General features: G+C 33.7%; 2 protein-coding genes and 2 long non-coding RNA genes across 4 annotated transcripts; 2 read left to right on the forward strand and 2 right to left on the reverse strand.

The window, feature by feature from the left end:
• Window positions 1-949: 949 nt before the first annotated feature.
• LOC125480019 lies at window positions 950-2,524 on the reverse strand. The gene is made up of 5 exons (XR_007260428.1): window positions 2,444-2,524; window positions 2,181-2,240; window positions 1,849-1,914; window positions 1,259-1,326; window positions 950-1,142 (listed from the first exon to the last, which is right to left on the reverse strand). It is a non-coding gene; the product is annotated as an uncharacterized LOC125480019 (long non-coding RNA).
• A 920-nt stretch (window positions 2,525-3,444) lies between these two features.
• Window positions 3,445-4,962, reverse strand: LOC125480040 (putative syntaxin-131). The gene is made up of 6 exons (XM_048590258.1): window positions 4,834-4,962; window positions 4,217-4,312; window positions 4,039-4,099; window positions 3,902-3,927; window positions 3,742-3,819; window positions 3,445-3,537 (listed from the first exon to the last, which is right to left on the reverse strand). Exons 1-6 carry the CDS (start codon window positions 4,960-4,962, stop codon window positions 3,445-3,447), a joined length of 483 nt encoding a protein of 160 aa, XP_048446215.1.
• A 2,430-nt stretch (window positions 4,963-7,392) lies between these two features.
• LOC125480020 lies at window positions 7,393-8,977 on the forward strand. Its single transcript, XR_007260429.1, has 5 exons — window positions 7,393-7,473; window positions 7,677-7,736; window positions 8,003-8,068; window positions 8,582-8,649; window positions 8,766-8,977. It is a non-coding gene; the product is annotated as an uncharacterized LOC125480020 (long non-coding RNA).
• A 1,807-nt stretch (window positions 8,978-10,784) lies between these two features.
• Window positions 10,785-15,181, forward strand: LOC125480041. The gene is made up of 4 exons (XM_048590259.1): window positions 10,785-11,079; window positions 11,162-11,598; window positions 11,683-11,866; window positions 12,004-15,181. The coding sequence occupies exons 1-4, from the start codon at window positions 10,785-10,787 to the stop codon at window positions 15,075-15,077; spliced, it is 3,990 nt and encodes a 1,329-aa protein (XP_048446216.1). The 3' UTR covers window positions 15,078-15,181.
• The last annotated feature ends 3,465 nt before the right edge of the window (window positions 15,182-18,646 follow it).

An 18,646-nucleotide genomic window follows, 5' to 3' on the forward strand; every position in this document is an offset into this window, starting at 1 on the left:
TTGGTATACATTACGTTTTTTTTTTATTTTCGTTTGATTGAGACTGCCTAGGTCACATAATAAGTGGCAGAGGAAGAAGAAAACAAAGAAAAAGTGAATGTTTTGTATTTTGAGCTATTTTCTCTTTAAATTCTGCAGATTTTAGTGATCAGAAAAGCAAAAACTATGGATTGTTTTGGATGCCAGACCTTGGATGAATAGTATTGTTTATTTTAATTGATCACAGAAAAGAAAAACTCATTTTTTTTGGATGAGAGTGGTTTTCTTCTTGCTGTTTTCGGATGAAAATGAATGCAACGCCAATATCTCTGAATCTAGGGTTTACTAAAATTTAGTGAATTTCATGCGCTGAATCATTGATTTATGATTTCATTTCTCTGATTTGGGTTGTGCTTTTTGCTTCCTTTGATTTTGCATCTGTATAATTATGTGCTGCATGTTTTTGTTTAACTTCACAATTTTTTCCATTTAGTATCGATGTACTATATCTTTATGTGATGTTATTTTTATATTTTTCTCTTGACTATTATAGTTGAACTGTTATTCCAAGTTTACATAATATTCCTTTCCTTATTTGTTTATTTTTATTTATTTTTTTAATTTTTATTTATTTATTTATTTTTCTTGTTTGGAGTACTTGTTAAAACGTTGGTCACTATGGTAAATATATACAATCCAAATGTTGAAATTATTATAGACATAACAGAATTATTAAATGGATGTTTGCATTGATAGTACAAAAAGGCAATGACAACTTAGAATCACTGATTTGTTCAATCTTATTATATTTGTCTTAATAATTTGTCTTAATAATTTGTACAAAAATGTTAATACAACATACGAATTGAATAGAGACAAAAAAATAAGAAATCATAGTTACCCGCAGATGTCGGTCCTATGTTTTCTTGGTTTACTTCTGTTTGATTTTGGACTATATTGATTGAGTTCAAGCAGGTTTGATAATTGGCACGTCGTCGTATTGAAATTCGAGCCCGCTGTGATGAATTCATAGATTGTCGTCTTTGTCTTTGTTGATTGCTCCTATGATTTTGCCTTTGTTGATTACTCCTACGATACCTTGGGTCTGACTGTTGAAAATTGTGAACATTTGTTTGTCCAAAGTCAACTTCTTCATTGCCAACCTACATTGAGAAATTGCTAAACAGAATGAATTTTATTTTATTTTATTTTATTTTTGAAAAAGAAGAAAAAATATATCATCTGTACAAAAGAGGAATAATGCAGATAAGGTAACAACCTCTGACATATCGCTTCTATCAATTCCCTCCATACTTGATATGTTGTAGTCCTCCAAAAATCTTAAAACTGAAATTTCAATTTGATGATTCTTAATAAAGGTAAAATTGAAGAAAAATATGAAAACATAAAAAAAAAAAAAAATTAAGCTTACATCCATTATATATAGTTGAACCATAAATCATAAGGCAAAGGGAAAATACCCTTTATCTCTCTCTCTCTCTCTCTCTCTCTCTCTCTCTCTCTCTCTCTCTCTCTCTCTCTCTCTCCTCGTTTTTAAAAGGCCATCGGCTGCATTGCCTTCCTGAGGGCCTAATGGATGACCATTCTTGTCATCCTTTTCTATTTCATCTCTGGCAGGGAAAGTAGCCTATTCTGTTTTGGACGTACATGTTTAATATTGATCACGATGATGTTGAAATAACTCAAGTACGAAAAATGTAAAGTCTTATCTCATGTGAAGATTAATTAGAGTTTTGTTCTAAAGTAGGCATAAAAAGGTGATGCCTTTGACAACATTCAAAGTAAATATTAAGCAGGTTGTGCGATTGTCTACCATCTAACAAATTAAGAGTGAAATGAAGGAAGTACCTTAGTAATGCAGTAATTCTGTTTGTATCTCTGTTTAAATGCTCCACTAATTCAATGCACCAAAGCCTATTTAACCAAAAAGAAATGAGCAGAATGTAGATAGGGAATTGATATTAGTAATGCAAACCACCCACTACCGATTAATAGTCCATGTTTGTAATCCTTATTTAAGCTTGACAGGACCAAAACAAATGAGTTTGAGATTTGAGTATAAAAGATTAAGATTGAGAGTTGAAATGTTGTACCGAGCAAGACTCTTTCTCGACCTGACATTATGCTGTTGTAACAATTATGCCAGTAGAAAGCAAACAGCAAGAGAAGGATATACCTACCACTGGAGATAACTTTTATTTGAAAACACCTCTTGGACCCGCTCTCACCCGAATGTATTTCTGGCATATCGAAAACAACAGAAAAGAACATTCCTATTAATTTCACTACCTGTGATAATAAAAAATGAAACAGATAACAAATTTTATACCAAATGTTGGTCTACAGAAGCACCACATATTACTGATGATTATTCTTAGGGGTGGATCATTTAAACATATTTGAACGATCATCCAAATATTGGTTGGATGATCGAAAATTTTACCTCTGGAGGGATACTTGGATATGCATTAAGTTTGATAAGCATCAGTTCACGTTCTACTTGTGGCTCCCTTGAGAAGTCTTCAACCTGATAAAGCAGAATTATAAGTGAAGATAATGCAGAAACTACCAAAAGGTTTTACACGAAATACTAAAGACATCCACTAATTATAAACAAACCACCGAAATTAGGACTTAAATTTAAACACAATCAAAGCTAAAAGGAATATCAAAGTTTATTCAAACTTAAAAAATAGAATGAAAACATATACTTAAAATTTGATGTTAACAAATCCCTAATTTTAGATCACTTACCTTTAGTGCAAAAATCCTTGAAACAGAAATGGAAAGATGACGAAACGTGAAAGCACAATACTTCGAAACCCTTTTTTTCACAACTTGCAGAGTTGAAATTTTTCAAACACCTGCATTTGTCAAAGGAATTGATCACATTATATCCACTGGAAAAATTTGTTTTTCAGAGACTATATAAACTTTTGTTTTTTAATAGCTCTAAAGTAAATTAGTCACACACAAACGATAAATAAATTAGGCCAACACTATTAGTAACCCAAAAAAATTGCAGAAAAATCTACAAAATAGCAAGACATGAGAAATATCTGTGCATAAGAGAGAGTGAGTGTTTAACATATATCATATACCCATGGTGAAACACAAATGGAAAGTTTTCCTTTCAGTTTTGCAGCTATTCTCCCGGTTGGCCTTGGCCTCAATGAATCGTGACATTAAAAGTGGACCATAGCTTGGTTTTCTTATGAGCTACATGACGGACACAGATTAACACGTCATGACACAACTTAATGATCTAACCGATCCTACACTTTCTTGCAGAATGCCAGGCAGCAAGATTCAATAGATTAATGTTATTATATTCAATACCGCAAACCAAATTGTAAAGTGAACTCTAAAAAGTAAGGCCTATGTTAGACATTTGTATTATATAGCAACTTCATTTCCATCACAGAGTACACATCATTGAACAAACTAAGAAGATACATGTTGTAAATCCAGAAGCTTTCTTTCAAGATCTTTAACAGCATCGTGTCGCTCTTGAATTTTGACCAAAGTGTCCATTATCTACAATTTGATACACAATTTTGGACCTGATCAATCTTAATCAAAAAATTAAGTGTTTCAACAACCCAAGCTAGAAGAGTTAGGAGCTTAAAATTAATTGTTCAAGATGTCAAAAAATTTGTCAAGTTTGTGAGAGAATGCACAATTTCGATAGTAAAAAGTGTTTATTTGGGGGTAGAGAATAAAAAAGGAAATTTGACAAACCTGGCCTCCACCTTGTTCTTGGATTGCCATCCAGAAAATATGTTCACTGTATTGTGTGTCGATTAATCTTTCCATTGTCTGTACGATGTTAAATAATTAGAAACTGAGCTTTCACATTGGTATAGATATACCGTAATTTCAACAGTGCAATAAGTTTTACCTCTTCATCAGCTCTTATGCTCGTTACTGACATTCACAAAATGCAAGAGAAATAAACTATAAAATCAGATCATAGAAATTCAAGTAGAAGCTTCAGATATAGCAACCACTGATGAGTGGCAAGCGAGGGATTCAAACCTGTAAAAACTCGCCTCTCGACAACATCACAATACTCTTGATGGATGGTGTCCCTTAGAGTCTGCATGTTTTAAGTTAAAAAGTAACACTATTTTATCGATTAAAATTTGCATGTAACCTCAAAAATATTAAGATTATATGGTATGGAGTCAGACATGGCGAAAAATATATAATTTACAGCAGAAAGATGCTTAGAAGCATCCACTATGAGAACTGGTCTGCCGTTAACATCAAGAAATTCGTGTACATTAGTTTTTTCTGTTTCGGCTATACCCTGCACTCAATCACAGGATTAGGGAAGTACCAAAAAACACTGAAATAGTATGGCCACTGATTCATCCTACTCTCTCTCCCTCTCTAAAGCTTTTGCTCTGATATTTTGACACATGAAACCTGCAATTTTGCGTTCTGGGTAGTTTTTGAACATGAAAAATGAATGCCATATGAAGGTCTTGTGAAGAATTTTGGGTTGTTTTGATTTTGGTTTTGGTTTTTTGTGGGATTGTTAAAATGTCTCAGAATTCTGATACAATGAGAGGAATCCCACCTGGGATTTTGCTGATTAGAAGCATTAGAGGCAAAGACTGGAGTCTTTCTACATATAGATATGTGATTTTGCTTGTTACTTTCATAGCGTATACATGTTACCATGCATCTAGAAAACCCAGTAGTATAGTTATGTGAATTGAAAAAGACCAAAGCATATTTAAGATTATACCAACAAATTATATCCACAAATTATGCAATTGGAGTTTCTGGGTAACTTTAAATTCCCCAAAAAGCAATCTAAAATACCAAAATTTCCTCCGGGAAGAACGGGTGTGGTTCTTGAGATGAGTCAAAGAGTTCCAATACGCGTAATATCAAAGGATTCCTCCGGGTGTGGTTCTTGTGTGGGACGACGACAGTTTCTTTTGCTTCCATCACGCGGATTCTTCTCGCAAAATAGTGGGAAGAAAACTGCTTCTAATGTTTTGTTAATTTATTTTTTTTATGACAAAATTATCCCTGCTATTTTGTTTCTATTATTTTCAGTTAGTTTTGGTTTTTTTTGTTTGAGGGGCTTTATAGTCCCATTCTTTTTGCTGAAGCCTTGAGACACCAAAATTGATTGCTGGCTTTCTAATATTAAAGATATGCTTTGGTCTTTTTCAATTCACATAACTATACTACTGGGTTTTCTAGATGCATGGTAACATGTATACGCTATGAAAGTAACAAGCAAAATCACATATCTATATGTAGAAAGACTCCAGTCTTTGCCTCTAATGCTTCTAATCAGCAAAATCCCAGGTGGGATTCCTCTCATTGTATCAGAATTCTGAGACATTTTAACAATCCCACAAAAAACCAAAACCAAAATCAAAACAACCCAAAATTCTTCACAAGACCTTCATATGGCATTCATTTTTCATGTTCAAAAACTACCCAGAACGCAAAATTGCAGGTTTCATGTGTCAAAATATCAGAGCAAAAGCTTTAGAGAGGGAGAGAGAGTAGGATGAATCAGTGGCCATACTATTTCAGTGTTTTTTGGTACTTCCCTAATCCTGTGATTGAGTGCAGGGTATAGCCGAAACAGAAAAAACTAATGTACACGAATTTCTTGATGTTAACGGCAGACCAGTTCTCATAGTGGATGCTTCTAAGCATCTTTCTGCTGTAAATTATATATTTTTCGCCATGTCTGACTCCATACCATATAATCTTAATATTTTTGAGGTTACATGCAAATTTTAATCGATAAAATAGTGTTACTTTTTAACTTAAAACATGCAGACTCTAAGGGACACCATCCATCAAGAGTATTGTGATGTTGTCGAGAGGCGAGTTTTTACAGGTTTGAATCCCTCGCTTGCCACTCATCAGTGGTTGCTATATCTGAAGCTTCTACTTGAATTTCTATGATCTGATTTTATAGTTTATTTCTCTTGCATTTTGTGAATGTCAGTAACGAGCATAAGAGCTGATGAAGAGGTAAAACTTATTGCACTGTTGAAATTACGGTATATCTATACCAATGTGAAAGCTCAGTTTCTAATTATTTAACATCGTACAGACAATGGAAAGATTAATCGACACACAATACAGTGAACATATTTTCTGGATGGCAATCCAAGAACAAGGTGGAGGCCAGGTTTGTCAAATTTCCTTTTTTATTCTCTACCCCCAAATAAACACTTTTTACTATCGAAATTGTGCATTCTCTCACAAACTTGACAAATTTTTTGACATCTTGAACAATTAATTTTAAGCTCCTAACTCTTCTAGCTTGGGTTGTTGAAACACTTAATTTTTTGATTAAGATTGATCAGGTCCAAAATTGTGTATCAAATTGTAGATAATGGACACTTTGGTCAAAATTCAAGAGCGACACGATGCTGTTAAAGATCTTGAAAGAAAGCTTCTGGATTTACAACATGTATCTTCTTAGTTTGTTCAATGATGTGTACTCTGTGATGGAAATGAAGTTGCTATATAATACAAATGTCTAACATAGGCCTTACTTTTTAGAGTTCACTTTACAATTTGGTTTGCGGTATTGAATATAATAACATTAATCTATTGAATCTTGCTGCCTGGCATTCTGCAAGAAAGTGTAGGATCGGTTAGATCATTAAGTTGTGTCATGACGTGTTAATCTGTGTCCGTCATGTAGCTCATAAGAAAACCAAGCTATGGTCCACTTTTAATGTCACGATTCATTGAGGCCAAGGCCAACCGGGAGAATAGCTGCAAAACTGAAAGGAAAACTTTCCATTTGTGTTTCACCATGGGTATATGATATATGTTAAACACTCACTCTCTCTTATGCACAGATATTTCTCATGTCTTGCTATTTTGTAGATTTTTCTGCAATTTTTTTGGGTTACTAATAGTGTTGGCCTAATTTATTTATCGTTTGTGTGTGACTAATTTACTTTAGAGCTATTAAAAAACAAAAGTTTATATAGTCTCTGAAAAACAAATTTTTCCAGTGGATATAATGTGATCAATTCCTTTGACAAATGCAGGTGTTTGAAAAATTTCAACTCTGCAAGTTGTGAAAAAAAGGGTTTCGAAGTATTGTGCTTTCACGTTTCGTCATCTTTCCATTTCTGTTTCAAGGATTTTTGCACTAAAGGTAAGTGATCTAAAATTAGGGATTTGTTAACATCAAATTTTAAGTATATGTTTTCATTCTATTTTTTAAGTTTGAATAAACTTTGATATTCCTTTTAGCTTTGATTGTGTTTAAATTTAAGTCCTAATTTCGGTGGTTTGTTTATAATTAGTGGATGTCTTTAGTATTTCGTGTAAAACCTTTTGGTAGTTTCTGCATTATCTTCACTTATAATTCTGCTTTATCAGGTTGAAGACTTCTCAAGGGAGCCACAAGTAGAACGTGAACTGATGCTTATCAAACTTAATGCATATCCAAGTATCCCTCCAGAGGTAAAATTTTCGATCATCCAACCAATATTTGGATGATCGTTCAAATATGTTTAAATGATCCACCCCTAAGAATAATCATCAGTAATATGTGGTGCTTCTGTAGACCAACATTTGGTATAAAATTTGTTATCTGTTTCATTTTTTATTATCACAGGTAGTGAAATTAATAGGAATGTTCTTTTCTGTTGTTTTCGATATGCCAGAAATACATTCGGGTGAGAGCGGGTCCAAGAGGTGTTTTCAAATAAAAGTTATCTCCAGTGGTAGGTATATCCTTCTCTTGCTGTTTGCTTTCTACTGGCATAATTGTTACAACAGCATAATGTCAGGTCGAGAAAGAGTCTTGCTCGGTACAACATTTCAACTCTCAATCTTAATCTTTTATACTCAAATCTCAAACTCATTTGTTTTGGTCCTGTCAAGCTTAAATAAGGATTACAAACATGGACTATTAATCGGTAGTGGGTGGTTTGCATTACTAATATCAATTCCCTATCTACATTCTGCTCATTTCTTTTTGGTTAAATAGGCTTTGGTGCATTGAATTAGTGGAGCATTTAAACAGAGATACAAACAGAATTACTGCATTACTAAGGTACTTCCTTCATTTCACTCTTAATTTGTTAGATGGTAGACAATCGCACAACCTGCTTAATATTTACTTTGAATGTTGTCAAAGGCATCACCTTTTTATGCCTACTTTAGAACAAAACTCTAATTAATCTTCACATGAGATAAGACTTTACATTTTTCGTACTTGAGTTATTTCAACATCATCGTGATCAATATTAAACATGTACGTCCAAAACAGAATAGGCTACTTTCCCTGCCAGAGATGAAATAGAAAAGGATGACAAGAATGGTCATCCATTAGGCCCTCAGGAAGGCAATGCAGCCGATGGCCTTTTAAAAACGAGGAGAGAGAGAGAGAGAGAGAGAGAGAGAGAGAGAGAGAGAGAGAGAGAGAGATAAAGGGTATTTTCCCTTTGCCTTATGATTTATGGTTCAACTATATATAATGGATGTAAGCTTAATTTTTTTTTTTTTTATGTTTTCATATTTTTCTTCAATTTTACCTTTATTAAGAATCATCAAATTGAAATTTCAGTTTTAAGATTTTTGGAGGACTACAACATATCAAGTATGGAGGGAATTGATAGAAGCGATATGTCAGAGGTTGTTACCTTATCTGCATTATTCCTCTTTTGTACAGATGATATATTTTTTCTTCTTTTTCAAAAATAAAATAAAATAAAATAAAATTCATTCTGTTTAGCAATTTCTCAATGTAGGTTGGCAATGAAGAAGTTGACTTTGGACAAACAAATGTTCACAATTTTCAACAGTCAGACCCAAGGTATCGTAGGAGTAATCAACAAAGGCAAAATCATAGGAGCAATCAACAAAGACAAAGACGACAATCTATGAATTCATCACAGCGGGCTCGAATTTCAATACGACGACGTGCCAATTATCAAACCTGCTTGAACTCAATCAATATAGTCCAAAATCAAACAGAAGTAAACCAAGAAAACATAGGACCGACATCTGCGGGTAACTATGATTTCTTATTTTTTTGTCTCTATTCAATTCGTATGTTGTATTAACATTTTTGTACAAATTATTAAGACAAATTATTAAGACAAATATAATAAGATTGAACAAATCAGTGATTCTAAGTTGTCATTGCCTTTTTGTACTATCAATGCAAACATCCATTTAATAATTCTGTTATGTCTATAATAATTTCAACATTTGGATTGTATATATTTACCATAGTGACCAACGTTTTAACAAGTACTCCAAACAAGAAAAATAAATAAATAAATAAAAATTAAAAAAATAAATAAAAATAAACAAATAAGGAAAGGAATATTATGTAAACTTGGAATAACAGTTCAACTATAATAGTCAAGAGAAAAATATAAAAATAACATCACATAAAGATATAGTACATCGATACTAAATGGAAAAAATTGTGAAGTTAAACAAAAACATGCAGCACATAATTATACAGATGCAAAATCAAAGGAAGCAAAAAGCACAACCCAAATCAGAGAAATGAAATCATAAATCAATGATTCAGCGCATGAAATTCACTAAATTTTAGTAAACCCTAGATTCAGAGATATTGGCGTTGCATTCATTTTCATCCGAAAACAGCAAGAAGAAAACCACTCTCATCCAAAAAAAATGAGTTTTTCTTTTCTGTGATCAATTAAAATAAACAATACTATTCATCCAAGGTCTGGCATCCAAAACAATCCATAGTTTTTGCTTTTCTGATCACTAAAATCTGCAGAATTTAAAGAGAAAATAGCTCAAAATACAAAACATTCACTTTTTCTTTGTTTTCTTCTTCCTCTGCCACTTATTATGTGACCTAGGCAGTCTCAATCAAACGAAAATAAAAAAAAAACGTAATGTATACCAATGATTCAATTACAAAAACAAAAGGAAAAAAAAAAGACGTATGTAGGTACTTAAATAATATTCTATGCTTACTAATATTTTTCGTGCACCATTACGTTTCTTGGTTTAGAGCAACAAAATGCATATGTTACTGATGAGACACAAAGCCAACGAGAGCAATGGCGGGATCAACAACGTATGAGGCGGAATTCAATGAGTTCAAGCCAAAGACATGAATATTTAGCACGGCGACGATCCAATTATCGTGTTCAACAAATTCAACGCTCAAACATAATGCTATTTGGTGGTGATGCCGATCAAGTTCAACACCCTAACATAGTGCAATTCGATGAAGGCAGTAGCAATCATGTTGAACGACTAAACATAGTGCCGTTTGGAGAAGGCAGCAGCAATCAAGTTCCAAGAACAATGCGCTTAACTCATATAAGGCAAATTGCCCGATCGAATAGGACACGCTTGCCTCGGGATGGACTAATACAAAGTTTCACTAATAATGGTAATCGCACAAACTACCATAGTACAACTTTGAAAAAGATAAACATCAATATCATCATTTCTGTAAACACTACTTATTACCTTACTTCCATTTCATTTGATTATAACAGAAAATACAACAGCGCAATCGTTCAGTTCGAATACTCCAATGAGTCATTGTTATCTGCCCATCATCAATGAAGGTATTAGCTTTTGAATATTAATACCTACAATTTCAACTATGCTCTCTAAATCATGAAACACCTTTAATGTTTCCTTTTTAAGCAGATGCTTTTAATCTCATTAATGAAAATGAGATCCAGCCTAACGAGGACGTACCACCTCGACATCATACTATGGGAAGAAGGCCAATTCATAATTGTGCTAGAAACTTTAATGAAAACATGGAAATCCCAAGATTTCACATGCCAAATCCAACCACATGTCCAGATTGTCATGCCCGTTTGTTCTCTCATGAAACATCTGAAATGTGTTGCTTACGTGGAAAGCTTGCTCTACCATTGGCACCGTCCCCTCCTGAAATGACTGAGCTTTTTTGCAACCAATCTGCCGAGGGAAGACATTTTAGGCAGAATATACGAGCTTACAACCACATTTTTGCCTTCACTTCAATGGGAGTTCATGTTGACGAAAACCTAGCAACTGGAAGACGTGGTATTTACACATTTCGTGCTCAAGGTTCCATATATCATAAGATTGGAAGTCTTTTGCCTATTAGAGATAGTAGACCGAGATTCCTACAAATGTATATATGACACAGCTCATGAAATAGACAATCGAATGAGAGAAAGTGAAGCACTAAACAGAGGTGTGGTTGAAAAAATCCAACAAATCTTGAATCAATATAATCCATTTGTGCAAACATTTCACCACCTTGCGCAACGTCAAGATTTGCAAAGTTGTAGATTGATTATCAAAGAGCAGCCCGCGAATCAACGACAATATTGTTTACCATCTGCATCTCAGGTTGCTGCAATCATAGTAGGTGGTGAAGGATCAGAAAACATTAGAGGTCGAGATATTGTTGTGCAAACTACAGATGGTCAACTTAAGAGTATCAAAGACTGTGTCGGCTACTATGACCCTTTACAATATCCATTGTTGTTACCTTATGGAACATATGGATGGGATGTGAATACTCGAAATAACAACAGCAGAAAAGTGACATGTTGTGACTATTATTCGTATCTTCTTCAGGTAACCTAAGACCTTCATCTCTATGAATACAATATTAATTTTTAAAACTTATATTGTGTTGAACAATGAATTTTATCATTTTAGATCCGTCAACATGACGAATCGCTTCTACTTCGTGGTGGCCGCCTATTGCAACAATATGTAGTTGATAACTACGTCAAGATCGAATCACAAAAGCTTAGATGGATGCGTAATAATCAACACACAATTCGATCTGAATTTTATCGAGGACTGCAAGACTCATTAATTGCAGAACAAAATAATGCAGGTATGAAGCTAATCAGTTTATAATAAAACATATATTCTTTAAGTTCATGTTCTGTCACATTAAATGAGACTTATTAAAGGGTTGAAACAAAATAACATATTTAGATTTATTAACGACTTATAACAAAACAAATACAGGAGACGTCGGTCGTCGTAGGACTATATTACCATCATCTTTTGTTGGTAGTCCCCGAGACATGTATCAAAGGTATCAAGATGCAATGACTTTGGTTCAAAAATATGGAAGACCAGACATTTTCCTAACAATGACATGTAATCCAACTTGGGAAGAAATAAGTGATGAGCTACTACCTGGCCAAACACCACAAGATCGACCAGATTTGCTTACAAGGGTTTTCCGTGCAAAATTTGAAGAGTTGAAGAATGATGTTATAAAAAAAGGTGTTTTAGGCAAAGTTCTTGCATATGTATATGTCATTGAGTTTCAAAAGCGCGGTCTCCCCCATGTTCACATGCTTCTCATGTTAGAAGAAAATGATAAGCTTAATAGTCCAGATGATTATGATCAAGTGGTACGGGCTGAAAAACCAAATCCAAATGAAGAGCCTGAATTGTATGGTGCCGTCTTAAGGCATATGATACATGGTCCATGTGGAATACACAATTCACGATCAACCTGTATGAAACGTGGTAGCTGTAAACGAAATTATCCTAAGCCATTTGCACCAACTACAGTTCAAGGAAATGATTCTTATCCAGTCTATCGTAGAAGAGACAATTATGATCCAATCCCATTAGATCATAATGCACGTATAATGGTGGATAATCGGTGGGTCATTCCGTACAACTCATGGCTACTCCTCAGATATGATTGTCATATTAATGTTGAGATTTGTTGCAGCATTAAGAGTGTTAAGTATCTGTACAAATACGTTTACAAAGGTCCCGACCGAGTAGCTTTTGAAGTCCATCATGAACCTATTCAAGATGAAATAAAGCAGTTTGTTGATGCAAGATGGGTTTGTGCACCTGAAGCTTTATGGAGAATATTCAAATTTGTAACTAATCGACTTTATCCATCGGTGGAACGATTACAAATTCATCTTCCTGAAGGACAAACTATTCATTTTTACCCTCACCAAAGAGTAGCAGATATTTTGGCAGATGACACTAACTCGATGATTATGCTGACAGAGTTTTTTACCAAGAATACCACTTGCCCGGAAGCAAGACAATACTTATACCGGGAATTCCCTGAACGGTTCAAATGGAGTCAAAGAGATAAACTCTGGAGTGAGAGGATGAATAACCATAAAGTTATTGGCCGGATATATGCAGTCTCGCCGAATGAGGGTGAAAAATTCTACTTACGCATCCTTCTTAATCATGTTAGAGGACCAACATCATTTGAGAACTTAAGAACAGTCAATGACATTGTACAACCAACATTTAAAAAGGCAGTGGAACAACGAGGTTTGCTAGAAGGTGATGATAGCATCAGACAGTGTCTCTGTGAAGCCACTAACATTCGCATGCCGTCAGCTTTGCGAAGGTTGTTTGTTACCATCTTAGTTTATTGTGAGCCACATGGAGTAAGAAGATTATGGGATGAATTTCATTCATTTATGGTGGAAGATTATTCTGTTTCAAGTACCACAAATAATACTTCTATCTTGAACAAGCTTTTGCAAGACTTGAACGGACTATTAGTGCAACATAGTAAGTCTGTATCTGATTACGATTTACCACAAATAACACAAGATTGTGTTAGAGACAACACAATTCCAAGGATAATACAAGATGAAGTTTCACTTGACATCTCTGAAGCAGACCTCAATGCGGTACAAAATTTAAATGAAGACCAAATGACAGCGTATAACTCGATTGTGTCTGCTATTGAACAACGAGACAATGCCATATTTTTTGTGGATGGTCCCGGAGGGACAGGAAAGACATACTTATATCGTGTTTTGTTAGCAACCTTAAGGAGTAAGGGTCATATTATATTGGCAACAGCAACATCTGGAATTGCAGCAACCATATTACCAGGTGGAAGGACAGCACACTCTAGATTTAAAATTCCCCTCAGTCCAGATGCATCTTCCACATGTTCTATTAGTATCCAGTCAGATTTGGCAGAATTGATAAGAAAAACATCAGCTGTTGTTTGGGATGAAGCACCAATGGCACACAGGTTTGCATTTGAGGCTCTCGATCGAACGTTCAAAGATATAATGGGCGTTGACCTACCATATGGAGGAAAGGTCATAATCTTTGGAGGAGATTTTCGACAAGTTCTTCCAGTTGTTCCAAAAGGTACAAGATCTGAATTGATGCAAGCAAGTATGATTAATGCTTCATTTTGGGAACACGTGAAAATCATTCGTCTTAGGCATAACATGAGATCCATCAATGATCAAGACTTTTCAGAGTTCTTACTTCATGTTGGTAATGGGGAACAAGAAACTATGATAGACGACATGATGCAATTGCCATCATCTATGGTTATTCCATGGAATGGTGAAGAATCCATTGTCCAATTGGTTAATGAAGTTTTCCCCGATTTGGAATGTCATGTATGTGATGCAAGATACTTGGTGGAAAGAGCAATTATAACACCAAAAAATGAGGATGCTGACAAAATCAATAAAATGATCATCGATAAGTTTCCGGGGATTGAACATATCTTATACTCTTTCGATTCAGTTGAGGACGATGTGAGAAATTTGTATCAACAAGAATTCTTGAATTCAATCTCACCTGGTGGAATGCCCCCTCATCAGTTAACTTTGAAAAAAGGTGCCCCGATAATGCTTTTGAGAAATATCGATCCGAAGATGGGGTTGTGCAATGGTACAAGACTGGCTTGCCATGGAGCTTACAATAATCTAATTGATGCCGAAATCTTATCTGGACAATTTGCTGGAACTAGAGTGTTTTTACCAAGAATCTCTTTAAAGACCACAGAAAGCGCAGGACTCCCATTCGAAATGATGAGGAAACAGTTTCCAGTGAAATTGAGTTTTGCACTAACTATAAATAAATCACAAGGGCAGACAATACCAAATGTGGGTATTTATCTACCAGATCACGTATTCAGTCATGGACAATTGTACGTGGCTTTAGCAAGAGGAGTTTCAGCGTCTACAACAAAAGTCTTGGTAAAGAAAGGAGAGTTACACGGTAACGAAGGAGTCTTCACAAGAAATGTTGTGTACAAAGATATTTTGCTTCCCTCGAATTCAACATAAGGTTACATTCTTTCTTTTAATGTTTAATTCCCTTTTTCAACTTTTAATGCACTTCAATTACAAATAATGCTAATATTTGATTTTAACCAAACGCATTAAATTTTCAACAGGACGAATGATATGAGTTCATTATATTTTTTGGTGTCATGTGTATCTAGGTCAATTAAATTTCTCGGATTGTTTTTATACTTTTTATTTAATTTTTAGTTGCAACTAAGTTATAAGGATCTTCTCTGTTATTTATTACTTTTTTTTTTTTTTACATATTCTAGACAAAATACTTTAGATCCCGCCTGTATTATTAGAGATGATAATCGCCTTTATTTTATGTTTCTATACTTTGAACCAATCCTCGCATATAAATACATCTAAAATGTGTAAGTTGCGTGTAGCGTGCCGTAATTTAAAAAGTGTATTTCGCACGTGCTTGAGAACACCGTAATAGGCATTGCTGTGTGTGAGAGAGTATCCACGTCAACAACTTCAATTTATTGCTTCCAATTAGGTGCAGTCATCTTCTAGATTTCATCCCTCACCTCCAAACTTGGTATCATACTTTCTAAAGCATATACATTGACAACCACAATGGAACAAAACTAACACCATACACATTTAGGGGCGCGTAGCGCCCGTGATGCAAAAATGCCTCTCGCACGCACGTTAGTGCGTGCAGAGAGGCTAGTTTAAGATTATACCAACAAATTATATCCACAAATTATGCAATTGGAGTTTCTGGGTAACTTTAAATTCCCCAAAAAGCAATCTAAAATACCAAAATTTCCTCCGGGAAGAACGGGTGTGGTTCTTGAGATGAGTCAAAGAGTTCCAATACGCGTAATATCAAAGGATTCCTCCGGGTGTGGTTCTTGTGTGGGACGACGACAGTTTCTTTTGCTTCCATCACGCGGATTCTTCTCGCAAAATAGTGGGAAGAAAACTGCTTCTAATGTTTTGTTAATTTATTTTTTTTATGACAAAATTATCCCTGCTATTTTGTTTCTATTATTTTCAGTTAGTTTTGGTTTTTTTTGTTTGAGGGGCTTTATAGTCCCATTCTTTTTGGTGAAGCCTTGAGACACCAAAATTGATTGCTGGCTTTCTAATATTAAAGATTCTTCTCGCAAAATAGTGGGAAGAAAACTGCTTCTAATGTTTTGTTAATTTATTTTTTTTATGACAAAATTATCCCTGCTATTTTGTTTCTATTATTTTCAGTTAGTTTTGGTTTTTTTTGTTTGAGGGGCTTTATAGTCCCATTCTTTTTGGTGAAGCCTTGAGACACCAAAATTGATTGCTGGCTTTCTAATATTAAAGATTAAAGATATAGATAGATTACTATAATTAACACACTTATTCTTTTACAAAAAAATTAATAATTAAAACACCCTAATTAGGATTGATTGGGTTGGACGCTTCGTTTTCCACTCCATCTCCTTTCTCCCTCTCACCCCAATCTCCTCCCTCCTTCCTCTTCAGCCTCCTGCAATCTCCATTTTTTTGTCAAATTTTATTTGGTTTCTAACTGATCGTATTTGTTTTCCTTTTTATTGTCATAAAATAAGGGTTAGCTAATCGTTTCATTGAACAATGAGTTTATATGCATCTTTAAAAATTTGATGAAGGAGTCAAAGGGAACAAGTTTTCTATCAGATTGAAGGTTATGGGGTCACTGTTCTTGAAAAATCCTCAGATTTATGCTGCAATTGCTTGCCAATTATTGAAATTAATTATGCTTTTTTTTTTACTTTTGCAATTGGCCTTTTGTTTTTTATTTTTATTTTAATGTTCTTTCTATTTGTTTTGGAAAAGAGGATGAAGGAGGATGAAGAAGCACAAGACAATTAGAGGAACTTTAAGGAGGGAGGAGATTGGGATGACGAAAAGAGTATTTGAGGACGATTGGACAAGGGGTGCAAGTCTATGAAAATTGAAATGTTTTAATTAATTCAATCTAATATATGTTTCTGAACAAAAACTAATTAAAATTAATAAAATTTATATGGAAATCCAAGTATATCTATATATATAAAGGGAGAAGGCCAGTTTGGTGAAGCATTTGGAAATACCAAAAAAGTCCCTTTGTTTCCTTCACAATCAAAGTCCAAAAAATCCCAAAATCGAGGACAAAAACGTAAAAAAGAATTTAACTTATCAGAAACTGTATTGGAAACAAAACATGGTAATTAAAATAAAAAAATCATGATAATTATCCCCTAAAAGTTAGTACTTATGGAGAGGAGAGGGAGATAAATAATAAAAAGGCAACAAAAAAATATTAAAAATATATATATAAAGGGAGAAGGCCAGTTTGGTGAAGCATTTGGAAATACCAAAAAAGTCCCTTTGTTTCCTTCACAATCAAAGTCCAAAAAATCCCAAAATCGAGGACAAAAACGTAAAAAAGAATTTAACTTATCAGAAACTGTATTGGAAACAAAACATGGTAATTAAAATAAAAAAATCATGATAATTATCCCCTAAAAGTTAGTACTTATGGAGAGGAGAGAGAGATAAATAATAAAAAGGCAACAAAAAATTATTAAAAATAAAACAAATTAAAATAAATAGAAAAAAAAAAAAGATAATCCAAACTAAAATGGCAAAACCGTTCGGAAGAGAAGAGGATGAATGTGGCGTAATTTTTGAAACTGCTATGAGCATTTATCGTGTGGTTTTTTAAATAGATATCTATGGGAAAGTGCCTCAAAAAATTTTGACTAGCCGGGTTTCTTTTTTAGTTATTCTTCTCTTTTATTCACCTTAATTTCTTGATGCATGATTTTTAACAAATATTTCTTAGAATGTTTATGCTTCCATTTTGATTAGTACGGTTCTTGCTATATTTTAGATTATTAAACAAACAAACAACAAATAAAAGTAAAGGGACGTGACGGGTAACTCCTCCATTTGAGGATGAGATATTAATATCTCACAAAATTATATTAAACAAAAAGAAACAAATAAAAGTAGGGGACGTGATGAATAACTCTTTCATTTTAGGATGAGATATTAAAGTCAGAGATAATTGTACTGAACATCATTTTAGGAAAGAAATATTAAAAAATTAAGTAAAAAAAAAAGCAACATAGTGAATAAGTGCTCTCCATTTTAGGAGAGAGAGATATTAAACAGAAAAATTAAAATTTGTTATATTGGAAGAAAAAAAAAAAGGAAACGAAAAAACAAATAAAACAACAGGAATGTTGTGAATAACTTCTCCTCCATTTTAGAAGGAAATATTAATATCTAACAAAATTATATTAAAAATATCTAACAAAATTATATTAAACAAAAACAACGTAACTGCTCTCCATTTTAGGAGACAAATATTAAACATAAAATTAAAATTTGTTTTATTGGAAAAAAAAAAGGAAGAAAAAGTTTAAAAAAATAAATGGACAGGAACGTATCTCCTCCATTTTAGGAGGAGATATTAATATCTAACAAAATTATATTAAAAATAATAATAATAATGTGGGAGAAAAGGGATAGAGGTTATCGTTAGTTTAAAAAAAAAGGGTGAACTTCTCCCACTACCAAACAGTAATTTCTTAGTTCCCACGTACATT

The sequence above is a fragment of a genome, unplaced genomic scaffold (assembly GCF_019419815.1).
Source record: "Pyrus x bretschneideri cultivar Hongxiangsu unplaced genomic scaffold, Pyrus_bretschneideri_v1 Contig31, whole genome shotgun sequence".
Taxonomy (NCBI): domain Eukaryota; kingdom Viridiplantae; phylum Streptophyta; class Magnoliopsida; order Rosales; family Rosaceae; genus Pyrus; species Pyrus x bretschneideri.